General features: G+C 48.9%; 1 protein-coding gene across 11 annotated transcripts in view; it reads right to left on the reverse strand.

Moving 5' to 3' along the window:
* CPEB1 (cytoplasmic polyadenylation element binding protein 1) overlaps nt 1-15,347 on the reverse strand; it is a 97,512-nt gene that overhangs the window by 7,479 nt on the left and 74,686 nt on the right. For 9 of the 11 annotated variants that reach the window (XM_082736168.1, XM_082736173.1, XM_082736166.1 and 6 more), the window contains 5 exons: nt 5,477-5,703; nt 3,493-3,745; nt 1,537-1,650; nt 1,113-1,217; nt 78-214 (listed from right to left, as the gene is read on the reverse strand). In XM_082736168.1, the coding sequence (XP_082592294.1) occupies nt 78-214; nt 1,113-1,217; nt 1,537-1,650; nt 3,493-3,745; nt 5,477-5,703 (836 nt within the window). The remainder of the gene's footprint in view (nt 1-77; nt 215-1,112; nt 1,218-1,536; nt 1,651-3,492; nt 3,746-5,476; nt 5,704-15,347) is intronic. The other 2 variants (XM_082736170.1, XM_082736171.1) reach the window with 1 other exon arrangement.

Consider the following 15,347-nt stretch of genomic DNA (forward strand, 5'->3'; position numbering starts at 1 on the left):
CGGGGTCGCCTGCCCCATGAAATCCACTGCCTCACATGCCAAGCACCCAGCCCAGAGAGGACATCGTGCCGACTCACCTCCTTGCAGCGCATCCTTCGGCTGGACATCTTAAAATAATATTCACTCAGACCATCTGGGCTCAGCGGGTCATGGGAGCAGGCCTGAAGCAAGGCCCGGACAGACTTCTCTAGTTCGAAGACCAGATACACATACCCTATTTCCAATGAAAGGAGGAACAGCATTAACATCCCTGGGGTGGTTACTCCTCAGCCTTGGTTTTGTAGGAGGGGGTTTCTTCCAAGAGAAATGGCCTCGTGTGTAAGATACATGTCTGTCCTACTCCCGGAATGTCTTTCTGAATAGAAGCACTTGCCAGGTCGGGTGGCTGGGCCGAGGGAGGAAGAAGCATACGGTCTCCCACCCAAGGGAGGGAAAGGACAAGGTGGGACACAGGATCTCATCATAACCATATGGATCTTCATCCCTGAGCACACAACACGTTCCAGTTAGCAAAGCCAGGCTGGCCTGAGGCAGGGAGGGTGACAGGTCTGTGGCCAGTCTGCCGGGGCAAGGGCGTATTGCTTTAAAAGCCTAGTTAGAGCACTGGTTTGGTTCATTGGAACACTTTCGGTGGAGACGGGGCAGAGTGAAAATAGCACCTTTCTACAGGGAGGGGATCTCGTTTCAGACCAGTAAGGAATCAGATGCTTGGTCCTCATTCCTGCCAACTCCAAAGGGATCTCAGAATTAGGTCAGGCAACAATGTAACTGGGCAAGAAAGGCAGGCAAAGGAAAGCTTTTCGAATGCCTCAGTTAGAGAGGAAAGTAGCTGCCGGGGTTCAGGTTTGGAGGGAAGTGCACAAGGAAGTTGCCCACAACAAGACTCACAAGCAGCCCCGACTGCAGTGTAAGTAAGTGTGGACAGACGGGACGTGAGCTCAAGGAAGCAGAGGGCGTGTGCGGAGTTGGAGAGGAGTGCCAACAGCTGAAAGTTCTGTGCCCTGGAGTGCCCAAACCATGTTACCAGCATGCAGCTGGGCCAGCCCAGCATCCCTCAGTGCAATTGCATACTAGGGAGGGGAAAAAAAAAGCTCCTACCATGTCTGTATTACCTTTAGGCATATTACCTTTGGGAGGACACCGGGGGTGCTTGCCATCCTTACCAGGCCACTCCACACTCAGAGAGCCAAAAACACGGAAGGTGTTAACCAATCCAGCTGCAAGAAGATGGAAAAGAATAGCAGAAACTGATAAACCCCCCACCCCGGGACAGTGCAGCACAGGACCACCAGTGCTCTTCTCCCAGACTTGTCTCCCTTACAAACAACTCAGAATTGACCCTGGGTCTCCGGTGACAAGTGTAAGCACCAGACACAGAAGCAATACATGGTCTATAAAATGCACCCCTGCCCTCACTTATTCCTGATACCCTGAGCTCGGGCCCTGCTTCAGCCCTGGCCTCAAGTCCAAATTTAAGGTTCTTGAGACAAGGCCCACCTTCAGTGCTCAAAGCAGCGGGTTTCAGAGGCAGCTCACCTTCCGTAATATCCCAAGGAACACCTCCTAGGAACACCTTGCAAGAGTAGATGGGGTTCTTGTAGTTCCGGGGAGGAAGCTGGCCACTCCAGGTACAGGTGGCTTCATTCACAGCTTTGGTAGACAACAAAGAGAGAAATGGGTCAGAGGATCAACACAGTCACTGTTCTTTTCTGGGATGAACTTATCCAGGAAGAACGAGACAGAGGACATCCATGAGTATTCTGAAAGACCAGAAACCTCACAACTCATCAAACCAGTCAGCCTGGTAGGACAACTCTAAATCACTAATTCTGTTGCCACTAGAACACAGAGGAAGAGCAAAGCAGATGTGTAGGGTGAAATGATCACAACCCAAGCGATTTTCAAACACGTGACTGATAAGCTAACCACAAAGCTGTTTTATCTAGTCATGGCTTACAATACTAATTTCTACTTTAACATCAACAAAGCAATTCTGTTTACAATGTCCTATATGCTTACTGATCCAAACTGGCCTTCTCCCCGGATGTTCGAATGAAGAACATACACTACTGTTTCCCAGTCTTCACTCTGAACTCAGTCACAGAAGTCAGGACACAGCCAATAAAAACTGGCAGGAGCAGCCCAACGAGATGAGAATGTCTCCATTGTTCCCCTCCTCAGAACCATGTCCTATCACTGCCAGAGCGAGCTTCACGGCACCTGAACAGACACTAGGCCATCCTTGATGCCAATGCTGTGAGATAATAGATTTTTTCCCCCCAAACACCCCGCTTCCTATTTATACCAAATGCAAGTCTTTCTAAACCCACTGTGACATTTCTCTGACTCAAACAGCTCGTTAAGGAACCCTTCTCACTGTACAGAGTAGAAACCATCTTCTGGTTGGCCTGTTCTGGAAACTTCTAGAGGCCTCTCTGTTCTTGGCGACCAGCTTGGCCTTTAGCCCATCTCAGTCTGTTCCTTTCCAGATCAGTGGGGACTGGCCCATTTTAGTCCTTCAGCCCTAGGGCAGCCAGCCAATGAAGCCAACCATCACGTCCATCCAGGACAACGACATGGAAGCTCATTCCTTAAAAGGCACAGGCCCGATGTGATGCTATGCCAAGAACTTGGGTACCATCAGCAATATTTCGCAAACAAAAACATAAATCAATATAATGGCCTTATCCAAAAGCAAGGTAATGTCATTTCACAGGCAAACAATGGCACTAGTACAAACATGGGTTGCCAAAACCACTAAGCGAACAAGGCGGCAGAAACAGCAGGGGAGAATGAGATCAGGTCCGGCTCTGTGATGGGAAAGATGGACAAACTGAAGCCTACAGAGACAAATGGATGGAAACACTGAATATTCACTCAGTCTTCAACTCCAGAACCTTAGGAGAGCGATCAGTGCATCTCCCTAGAGCTTTGACAACTTACCAAGACTCCTTAACTTCCAAGTACTGGTAATAAGATGAGGAACAGATTCCATACGTGTTTAAGAGAATGTAATGATAAAACCTAAACATTCCTGAGAGACCAGGACATCCCTTACCTTAGAGGCTGATCCAAGGACCACCTACCCCACAGTACATCCCTGAGGAGACCAGTCAGAAAGCCTCAGGGAAGAAAGCTCCAGCATGGGTTGTATCTGACCCATCTCTGAATTAGAAAGGGGAGAGGTAGACACAATCCTGGACATTGCTTCCAGGGTTTCTCCTGAACACACCCACCCGTGAAAGAACCAAAGCAATGCCCGTACACAGCCAGTCTCCATGGGAGAGCACAACAGAGAGGTGGGTCCAACCCCATATGGGCACAGCCTCTTTCCTCTCTGCTCGGCCTCAGAGACATTCTGGAATTTGTCCCACTAGTGCTTACTCCACAGAATGGACCACAGACAGTTCAGCAGTGTGTGAACTAGGGTCACTTACTAGGTGTGACCAGAACCAGGCCCCAGGCCCCAGGCATGGCCACGGCCACACTCACCTGCAGCTTGCCGGTGCAGCCTGGCCTCTCTCTCGATGCTGAAGGGGTCTTTGGGAGCTTCCAGGAGGTCCCAGGATGGCCACACAGAAGCCCCTGGCCATCTCTTGGATGCACTGGTTGGGGACGGGCTGACAGCAGCGAGAGCAGCTTGCTCTTGGTCCATCCGGGACGCAACCCCCATCTTTAAAGGATCTCTGGGACCACCGCCCGTCAGAGACAGGAAGGGCAGGGGAGGGGAAATACGAAGACTTGACTAGGAGAGGAAAAAGGAAGATGCGAGTTTTTAAAGGACAGTTTTGTTATAAAAGTAATAATCATAATCTATTTAGAAATTATACCATTTAGCTCTGGTATTTTCTCTTATGCATTTTCTTCCTATGCATGTTTTATTAGTTGTCCTTACACTAAAATTTAAACAAATCCTTTTTTCCACTTTTTTTCATATTCCCAGGCAGTCTTCACAATCATTTTTAATTAATTTATGATAATCTACTTAGGGAACAAGCTACATTTCACTAACCTATTCCCCTACTGTTTAATATTTAGACGCATTCCAAGTTTTCAGGATTATAAATATAAATTTTAAGATACAGCTTCTTGCTTTGTGTAGCTTTTTTTTTTTTTTTTGGTCCAATTCCTAGAGATAAAATGACAAAATGCTTTCTAGGAAGTTCTGCTTTCTGTCAGAAATATATGAGATTGTGGATTCCACTATAAGCTTGTGTCAAGGTTCTATATTTTACTAACTTAAGTGGGTAAAAACGATACATTATCAAAAAACACACAAACTAATTGTTCAGAATGTTTCCTGGAAGTTCAAATACTGCCTCTATTTCCCTCTGCCGTGAGCTGTCTGCCCACAAATAACCCTTGGGGTTGGGTATCTGAGAGAATTCTTTCAACAAAATCCCAAAATATCGAAGCCAGTTTTGTGGTAAATTTCCAAGGCTGAGCCCCATCCGAATCAGCACAGGCAGAACCAGAAGCATCTAACCCCATTTTACAGGGGAGTCAACTACAGCCCAGACAATCAAAGGGACCTGCTGCTGGTCGCTGTTCTGGAAACACGGCCTAAACGGATAAAACCAACAGGCAGTGGAACACCAATACCAGCTTTCGTATTCTAGGACAGGCTGACAGGAGACCAGGCAGGTGCTAAAAGGTCACAGGATGGATGGGAAACTAACTATGTCCAGCACTACCAGTCTTGGATACAGACAAGAGGGTAGGAAGAGCAGCCATCGCATGCTCTCAGCTGTGAGTTGGTGAGGGGGAGCGGCAGCAGAGAAAGTCGGGTGCAGAAGGCACCTGAAATTGTATTTGATTTGAGGATGATTTCTCCCTGCCATTCCCATGTATGTACTTGCCCCGCCCCCATCTTTTGTCTAGTCTAATCCACCCGCCAATCCTCCTCAGCGCAGGTGCTGCTCCCATCACACACGGCTGTGCACAAGGGGCGTGTGGTCACGAGTTAACTCTGAGGCAACAGTTCACAGATTCGTCACAGCCTCACTCGGAGAGGTGACACAGGTCAGTAAGAACAGAGGAGCTACAGTCAGTCTGATCTGGATTAAAATCCTGGCTCTGATAATTACTAATGTGTGATCTGTAAAATCTTCACTTAGAAATTTTGAGAGAATATATGTCAAGGTATGTAAACATACTGTTTCAAGGCTAAAGAAAACCACCAAGCAGGTCAAGAAAGACAACAGTGCAGGACTCCCATATTAACTTTTGAAATTAACTATTTCTCAAAGTGCTTGAAGTAACTTGTAAGAGGAGAGTCTACTGCTTGGGTCCTGAAATGTACCGCTCAGTGAGCATACACGGCATCATCTCCTCCGTGGAGGAGGAAGGTTCTCAGCACATTCCCCGTGGCCTCCTCGGATTCCGTCATTCCACCTCCCGCCGGCACTCTGGTGGACACGCTTCCCACAGCAGGCTCACTGGCCCTGCCCACCTCACTCCCTGACAAGCTACGTACAATCAAATCTGAGAGATGATCTGATCCAGAACTGAAGCCACTGGTGTCTGAGTCAGAGGGACTGCTAGAACGGGAGTCCAAGATGGGCCGGGTGTCCAGGCGGGATCCTCTAACTGACGGTGCTGGGAACTTGTCCACCAAGTCAGATCCAAGGGGGTCCAGAGGCAGGAAGCTCAAGGGGGGTTTCCCCAGGACGTTGCTGAGTGGGTTATGAAGCATGCTCAGTACTAGGAAGAAAAAAAAATAAAGACATCTCATGACCTCTTAGTTTTCTTCCCAAACAGCAGTCCTTCCCTTTTTCCGCACAGCCACCTGAGAAGATACACAAAGGCACCACCGCAAAAGCATGGCAGAACCACGGGGAGAGTGCAATGAGCAGAATGACGTCCCAACACCAACCATGGCCCCATAAGAAGCAGCTCCAGGACGGCTTTCTGAAGACCAAAGTTCTTGCTGCAGCAGCAGCAGACGTGCTCCCTGCCACCCAGACTTAAGGGTCAGTGCCAGTATTTGGGAAACTGTGCTGGCAGGAACCCTGGTCGTAGCTGCTATTAACGCTGGATACACACGTCTTGCTGCCACAAGAGACACCTTCAGCACAGCTAGAAAGCCCAAACCACACTCCTTCCTCACTGCCTGCCAACGTGTTTATTCGAAGAATTCCCACCTTTCTAACAGTATCTAGCTACATTACAGAATTTCATGTCACACCCCATAAGTCTGGTTCAAAAGGAGCACACCATCTCTTCTGCAAACCTCCCTCGTGCAAAGTTCTTGCCTCTACAGACTCTCTCCTATTCACCCCTGAACTTCAGACACTGAGGATGGGAGCAAAAGGACAGTGAGTGTAAGCCAACTCTGGATTAAGACAAACCAGGCTGGAACCCTAGGTCCGACACTGCCTCTCCGCGGCTGTGTGCTCGGTGAGGCTCGTGGAGTCCCCGTTTTCTCATAACATCTTGAGTGGAATATCAACTATTTCGTAGCTTGTCAGGAGGGCTTGACAATCGAGACAGCAGATGGACAGTGCTCAGCAGAACAGTGCCCAGCGCGCAGTAAATATTTAAATACCAAATGTCAAGAAAGAGTGAACCAAAGCAAGAAGAGAGGAGGGAGGTAAAGTGGAAGAAGGGGACGACATCCTTCCACCCTCAGCCTTGAAGACATAAGGAATCCAAAGGAAAATGTGTCTTTTACCCACGAGGATAAAGAATAAAAGGGCTTTGCCATGGAGCATGGTGGTATGAAGCCGAGGAAGAAGCGTTCATCTGATACTGTTTCCATCTAAAGACAGAGGAAAGTGTCCACCTCCAAATGGCTGTGAGGTGAAGCCAAAGTCATGTGTGCCTGTGTCAGCGAGTGTGTGTGTGGACGTCTGTGTGTGGTGGGGGGGGGAAGCGTGTGTGCACCACTGCATGTGTCTATGTGTGTGTGGGTGGTGAGTTGTGTGCACACACCTATCTGTGTGTGTGTCTGGGTGGATGCATGCTTCAGTGTGTGCACTGCACATGTGTGTGCACGCACATCTGTGTCTGTGTGCAGAGTCCCTGTGTGCGTTTATGTGCACCTGTGTCTGTATGTGTAAGTGCACATGTGTGTGTGTGGTGCAGAGGCTCAGTAAGTGGTGGCCGTGCCCAGCTTCCCAACCCAGGTCACCGAGTGACACACAGGTGGCCAGAGTTGAATGCCAGCTTCGGGCTGTGCTGCATCCCAGGCGACAGGCAGAAGCCTCTCCTGAGACAGAGGCCAAGCGAAAGCACACTTTCAAGGCCGCTCACACACACGCCATTCACGACAGAACGCGTGTGCCAGAGGAGACCAGCCCACTCTCCTGCAGCCCAAAGATGAAGATAAGGTGGGCGGATCTTCAACTTTCCAAGCACAGGGGATACTGTGGATGTGTGTGTGTGTGTGTGTGTGTGTGTGTGTGTGTGTGTTATGCTGGTAAATATATCCTAGATTCACCAGAAAACGGCCACCCCAGTCCCAAGCAGAGGTGCTACTCTCCATTCCTACCATGTGGAAGAGCGTTTCAGTCCCTCCACGTGGCAGCCACCACGGAATGCGCTCGGCCAACCTCATTCTAGCCGATCGGACACATGTGTGTGCGGGGGGGTGGGGGGAGGGGGTGGGAACTGCACCTTGCTACAGCAAGGAGTCTGTTAGTTTATCACTTTGTCTTTAAGAAAACATTCTTTTAACTAAGGCCTTTGTAATCCATTCCTAAGCACAGCCCATAGCTGTTTAACGTGTGTCTCTCAATGCTGGATTCTGACATCCACCAGAAATAACCCTTATCAAACTTCTCAAACACTCCTGACAAGAACCTGCGTCCCCGCAGCACAAAATCCAAGCCCCCGAGCTCATGCCCTGAGAAGGCAGTGGGTTGCCGACTTACTGGAGCTCCTTCCTGGTGCTGCAAAGCCTGGCATAAAAGATCCATGAGAACAGCAGCTCGTCCCCACCGGCCTGAACCTGGACCCAGCGCCCCAGAGGCCACATATCCCCCACATGCTACAGAAGTAAGCGTAGGTGCTGAGTAACAAGGGAGCAACCACATCATACACAGCTTCAAAAACCAAGTTCAGGTGCACAGACTTCATGGTGACGGTATGAGGGGAGCAGCAGAGGCGGCTGACAGGACGGCCCCCTGCACCTGGGGCCCAGCTGAGAGACTGTGTCTACGCTCGACGGGCCACTCTCTCCACACAGGACCCATGCAGGGCTGTGAAGGAGGAACTGGGACAAGAGCTCCAGGGGAGGCGAAGGACGGGTCACACGGTGCAGGTGAAGGACAGAAGCAGGTCAGCACAGAGGATGCAGACGCAAGCCAGCCATTTCAGTGTGCTGACAGCTGCAAGAGGAACGAAGGGGCAGACAGAAGAAACAGGAGGGGCTGGGATGGCGAACACTGAGCTTTGAGGATGGCAAGACGAAGGACAGTGACCAGCCGTGGGCTGACATGGAACGTGTGGAGCCTGAGAAGCTGGACAGCTCATCCAAAGGGATATTAAAGGGACCCATGGTAATAACTGGGCCTGGGGTTAAAACAAACAAGCAAACAAACCCCGAAACCCTCAAAGAAGGAAAGAATGGGGAAACTGGAAAGAACAACAAAAGGAATGGCTGAAGTAAGTGGCCTATGAGGCCTGGAAGAATGAATGCTCTCTCTCACTTGACAAAGCAGCACCGGGGAGGAAAAGCAAATGCACGAGTCAGAGGCAGCATTCCCCAGGGAAAGACAAGACAGGACTGTGTGTCAATCCGAGAAAAAGGTACAGCACTGTAGGGAGCCCCAGGAGTTGTCGAGGGACACACAGCATAGAACAGCAGAAAAAAGCTCAAGAGAATGTAGCTGGCCCATAGGGTTTGTGTCTGGGGATGTCAAGGACAATAAATACAGGCTACAGTAACTGTCTTCACCCAAGGTTTCTTAAAAACATGTTATTTGGAAGAGTCAAAAAGCAAAATGGGTGTCCCTGTGACCACTCTTCTCATTCACATCAGCTTCTGTTCACGACCGTGCTGTATTTCTGTTCTCCAGCCACAAATCCATCCACCTCAACTAACTCGCTTTTTTTTTTTTTTAACCATGCCCGCAAAGATATCTTGAGAGTCTGTCAAATTCCTGTGTCAAAGCTAAGAATTAGGTCTATGGCACTCCGCTCAATGTGATAATAAGCCTGTCTAAAAAGAAAATGGCATGACAACCCACGTTGGCCACTAATGAACTCACTTCCTTAAGTGCCCATGGTTCATGGTCAGTCATCTGTTCTACAATCTGAACCAGGTTCAACCAAGCTCCTACCATCCACTAACAGCAACTTCCACTTCCTACACACAGAGCATGTGCCAGATGCTCGGTCAGAAGCACTTCAGGAAAGTGATCTTCACTAAATCCGAAGCAGTGATTACTAGTACCAAAGAGAACCCAAGGCTCAAAGGTCAAGTGTTGGGCAAAGTAACAGCTAGTGAGTGACAGGATGTGTCCCAGCTCCTTCTGATTCTGAGCTCTATCTTCTGTAATGCACCATTCACTAGCTACTTTTTTTTTTTTAATACCCAGGACCTTACATCTTTTTGTCTTCATGTTCCCGACACCTTTTATTCAAATTCCTTTAAGACCATCAACTACTGACAAAGCTCTCACACCTACCAAATGTCAGTGCCTTGGGATCTAAATCATCCAGGCCTTGAAACTTCTCTAGGGCCCTGCCACTTTAGGAACTCATTAAAAATGCATCGTGGGCCCCACTCCAGACCTACTAATTCAGAACCTACATTTTGAACAAGATCCCCAGGAGGATTACGTGCACATTACAGTTTGAGAAGCACTCATCTAGAAAAACCTGAGGCTTGCTACATCAAGCTTCTGATCAGTTCCCCTCACCACACCCCAAAAGCTTTTCATGTCATCATTTCCCTTGACTTAAAGATTGTAGGTTAAACACAGCTCTTACAGCATAATGGCAACTAATACCTAAACTAACAAAAGCACGGTGGCTATATAGGACATTTCCCAAAGAATCTGATCTCTGAAAACATGGGTGGGGTGTGCAGTGGGGAGTAGGGAGGAGAGAGGGAGGTGACAATAACCAGGAGCAAAGAATACACAAGTCTGGTATAGACTGTGGTAACAGTTTCGGGAAAAATGTTGACTAGAGCAAGCTGAATGTCGAGAAAAATATTCAGGACAGCTGGAAGTCTTTGTAAGCTCATGCTGGGGAAAAACAAAGGGAGCTAGGGCCTACTGCTTGAAGCAGACACCGGTGAAGAGACAAGGAGAGGTGCCACGAAGGACACTACCGGGTCACACGACAAAACCGGACCACGAACAACAGTTTAATGAAAGTGTAGCAACGTTGCGTTGACTGGAATTGAGAATGTCTCTGTTACATAAGAACATCTCTGTTCTTAATGGGTCAGGAAGAACTTATATAGAGACAGAGAAAGAGAACACGCAAGTGATAAAGGTAAATGCCAACAACAGGAGAATCCGGATAAAAGAAATACAAGTATTCCTTGTGTAACTTTAAGACTTTGGTAAATCTGAAATTATTCCCGAAGTTTTTTTTTTAATGACATGAAGGAAAACTAGTCAATTCCCATTGGACTTTCTCTGCCTCTTGCAAGGTAACTGGATCTAGCCCAAAAAGGAGAATCAAGCACAAGAAATAGGGCCTAGATTCCCCAGCGGGGGCGGTGTCGGAGGGAGGGTGATAATTAAGTACCTTTCAAGCCTTAGCCTATAAGAAGAAATAATCTTCTTTTAAACAAGCTTTTTAAAACCTCAGAAACGTGCATGAATATTTGCAGGCACACATGTGGACAAAGTTCTGCCTTCTCAACCAAGCATGCCGACCCCTCCAACAGTAATTAGCTTACACCTGGCAGAGAGCAGGTGACCCGCATCTGCGGAAGAGTCCCGGAAGGCTGGAGACCTCGCCTCCCTTAGAGCTGGTATGCTCACCGAGGCTATACTCTTTCCAGCAAAGTTATTTGACTTAAGGACACAATATTGACATGGAGGCAACACAGAAGTAGGGAAAAAAATTTTAGTTCATCCCAGCCCATTATCAAAACAGAGGCTGGCAGAAGTAGTTACTTGCCACAGCCAATTTGTGACCGTACTCCTTCCAGTGGCTTCAAATACTTTCTTTAGAGAGAACTAAACATATATAGGTACGGGTAGAAGACAGTTACTCTACTCGAGGAAGGCAAGACAGCAGAGGCACCTCCCTGCCCTCTGTTGGGATCCTTGCAGCCATTCGTAGACACTTCCATATGCCAGTCTGGAAGAACAGGACAGAGTGCTCCACTGAATGCAGTGCCAACCACACAAGAACAAGGGCGAGGGGCTTCAACTGATAGCTCTGGAAATGACAAGGCCATCCAGCAGACCTAAGATCAGAAGGCCCCGGGATTAACACAGCTGGGTCACATCAGCCCCTCCACGCAGTTTCTTGCAAATATTACAGTGGAAGGGGCCAAGGATATGGAGTTTGACTAGAAGATATAGGGAAGACAAAATCTTGTATGAAGAGGCATAGGATCTTCCAGATGTTCTGATATTTCCTTCAACCCACAAAAGGAGCCAGGTTTCTGGAAACTGTCACCTATGGTCAGATGCCCTGGAGTGACCTGTCCTATAGTCAGCTCACACAGGGCCTGGCCAGGTAGTTCTCTCAATAACTACAGATCAAAGGAAAAGCTTCTGGGGAAGATGGCACCTCATTTCAAGAGATGGAACCTGACTTACTCCCGGCCCAGGCCATGAGATCATAATTCCCTTGGTGTAAGGCTGCTGGGTGGCCAGCATTGACTTTTACCAGCTGAGAATCGGGAGGGAAGGAGCCAAATAGCTGGCAATTGACAGGTTCCCCTCTTTCTCCTAAAATAGGAAGTACATTTTTTGGAAAGACACACTCTTTAAGCTACATAACTTAAATCCCGGGGAAGTGACAGGTCACTCATGTTGCAGGCCAGTAACTTATCTCGAAATCTACTTCCCATCACAGGGCACAGAGCTTCACCAAGGCCAGATGTCGAGTATTAACCCAGATGGCTTGGGGGGTGGAAAGTGTGGGAGAGAATTCCATAGTCACCCTTCAACGAGAGCCAAGGCCCTGACCTCTGTGCTCTATTCCTCAACTCCACAACTCGGGGACTGGAGAAGTCTGAGCTTCTGGTGGCCAAGTGTATATAACTTGGGCCTTCCAAAAGTGACTAAGAAAAGCCGTGTTCGCTTTCTGGAGCAGAGGCACTCATCCCCACTCCCATGCTGGCAAGAATCGGCATCAGCGACAGACAGCTCTCAGGGAAGTCACGGGAGGAGAGGACCTGGCAGAGGGTTCCAACTCATTAAAGCTACCTCCGAGGGTACAGGAGACCAAATCAGCAGTAATATTTTTAGACCGATTGTTAACTTTCTCCACTTTCACCCTTCTATGCCAGTTCCTGTGGGTTTTACAGCTGAGTCACTGTTCGAATTTTCTGAAGCCTTCCCCAAGAGTACAAAGTCACCCCGAGTCTGGTGGTGGCAACAATAATGGCAGCAAGAGCTTGGCACGGGATATAGGGATCGTAAGACAGTGTCTGAGTTTGAGCTCAGCTTGGGGAGAGACCAGGCCCAAGACATCATAGTCAGATGCCTGCTATCTACTGGGAGTAGTCATGGGGAAAAAAACCCAGACCAGGGGCCATTATTTCTAGCCTGAGATTTAGGGCCACATACCTACAATACCTCCTTTCCTATCTTAACCCTTGCAGCACACATGCTCTCCTACACAACTTCTTTTTCATCCAGGAGGCACCACACGTTTACTGCTTCCCAGGCCCTCCCGCTTCTCTGCACTGAAAGCTCTCCCCTCAGTAGACTGCCTGACTCCATGACAGTGTTCACGTCCTAGTGAACGACAAAATCTTCTGTAAATATGTGTCTTCATGCTTTAGAAGCTAGGAAGGTTCACAGATACTGATCTTTGAAGAAATCTATCCATCCAGCCGATCAAAACAAGTAGGAAGCAGAAGAATGGAAGAGACCTTGACCAATCTACAGTTCAAAAGTACCCAGGATTAACAACAAGAACAGTGGCTTGGCATTCATTATTCATTCAAAACACCCTTATAAAAAGCCAGGAGCCAGGCACTGTGCTGCATGCTGGGGACAGAAGTGACAAAGTGGATAAGTGAATTAGATTTGTAGAACTTGGTCAGGCCCAGGAGGACCATGTTCTATGGATGAGAAGCCCAACTCTGTCACCTCAGAAAGGCTGAATGTCATCTCAGAAAGGCTGCTTGGAAGGACAGCAGCAGAAGCAAAATGCCAAGAGTGCCCCTCTCATCCCACGCTGACCCAGCCTGCACACCCGACAGGGAGCCTGCAAGTAACAGTACAGGGAACATACCATTCATAACCTGACCAGTTAGTGGTCAGAGTAGAAACCAGAGAAGGCTGACAGGTTAAGAATCCCTGAGGAACTTCTAAAGGACAGGGGTCTTTAGAGATGCCTCTGGCATCCTCAGCCTGAACATCTGGTCTACCTGCTGGGCTTCGGTACAAGGCACACAAGGACTCCCTGGCTTCCAGCTCCCCCAACCCGAAGTAGATTCTCAGCCATGCCCCTTCCTGCTGAGTAAATACTATGCATGCAAGGGTCCCCACGTGGGATCAGGAAGACCAACCCATCAGCTACTGCTGCTGATGGGCAGACACCCAGGTGGAGGGCAGTCAGAACTGTCCGCTGCACGCCCTGGCCTTGAGGGGCCTCGGCAAGGGAACACAGCCCTTCTGGCTGGACAACCCAGGGCTGATACAGAGATACTCCAACGCAAGTGTTCTCATCCACATGTTCAAGTTCTGCTTACAGGAAGGCAGGTGTAACAGAAAGCACAAGAGTTTTAGAACCAAAGAGACATGGGTAGAATTCCGGCAGCTGTGTGATTTCTGGCACTTCACAACCTCATCTTTACAACGAAAGTAATGTCTGTACCCACATCGCAGAACTTTGGAGGCATTAAAGTTATGTGATAGACTGTGTGTGGGAAGCAGTCGGTAACCAGTGGTTTTTAGGCATTCCACCCCCCATCCTGAGCTCCTGGGGGCAGCTTTCAGAGCCCTGCTCCTCCATTACAGGACTTAAGACACTGCCAGGAAGACAAAGGAAGAGCCAACACATGCCCTGGGGTCTAAGGGAAACACCCACTTCTAATATTAAAAGGGCTTCCTTCCCAGCAACAGGTGAGGCCTCAGGGTAGGCACTGTCTTGAGAGAGGGACCCCACAAAGTGCCATATCCAAACCAATGCTGGCACAAATCTCAAAACCAGATTCCACCTCCAGTGGAACCAAGCAGGCCTCTGAGGCCAATGGAACCCAGGTAACAGAAGGACCCTAGTCCCCTGAGAAAGGTCTCCATGTACCAGCCTCATGCTGAGAACCCAATGAAGGGTAGTCCCTATGCAAAAAAAAGAAACCTAGCTATCTCTCTGTACACATCTGTATCACCTAGGGGAGAAAATGAGAGTGCCCGTCATGCTTGATGAAAGCGATATGAAGCCACTACCATGCAGCATTTAGTACACCTTCTCACCGGTTTTCCCTGGACAGTCATGGGGGTTTTATTCACTGACGAATAACCTAGTACGTGGCTGACAGCCAGAACTCGATGATTGTTGAATAATTTGAGCCAAGATATTCAGTCAAGAGCCCTGCTAGCTCTACCCATGCACCCAAAACTGCTAAATACTTAACAGTGGCAGAGGATGGTCAAAGGTAAAGCCATGGGTGCCTGGGGCAACAGATCACCAAGCAGAGCCCGAGGACGCAGCCTGGACCTTGTGCACCACACGGACAGCCCAGTGCCATGGTGTCTGCAAGGGTGACTCCCGGACTGTCCAGAACTCTTAAAATACCTCCTCCCCGCTGAAGAAAGTGAGCTAGTTGGTCTTCAGATGGGAAAGCAGTGTAGGCACTGGAATGTGGGCTGCGTGTTCCCGCATTGCTGGCAAGGGTGCCCGATCTGGCACTGCAGCTGGCTGGTGGGAGGGCTACAGCCTACTCCAGGAGGCAGCACCCTCATGTGAGCTCTCCGTGAAGGGCCCGAGCTCAGAGAAAGAAGAGGGATGGCTATCACCAAAGTTTCAAAATTCAAAGACATCATGGTTATTAGGGATGAGTGTGTCTTTAACTCTCAGAAAGGAAGACAGAGCTACACCAACCCTGCCCATAGCCAGATCATACCACCACGGCAGCCCTCTAGTCCCTGTGAATGCTAGGGCCACAGACTGCAGTCCCTTCTTGATCCACAGAATCATGCAGTGTTTGTCACTAACGCCTGAGATGAAAGGCGGAGAAATAAATGCATCCCCAC

Source organism: Mustela nivalis (assembly GCF_964662115.1).
Source record: "Mustela nivalis genome assembly, chromosome: 6".
Lineage (NCBI taxonomy): Eukaryota > Metazoa > Chordata > Mammalia > Carnivora > Mustelidae > Mustela > Mustela nivalis.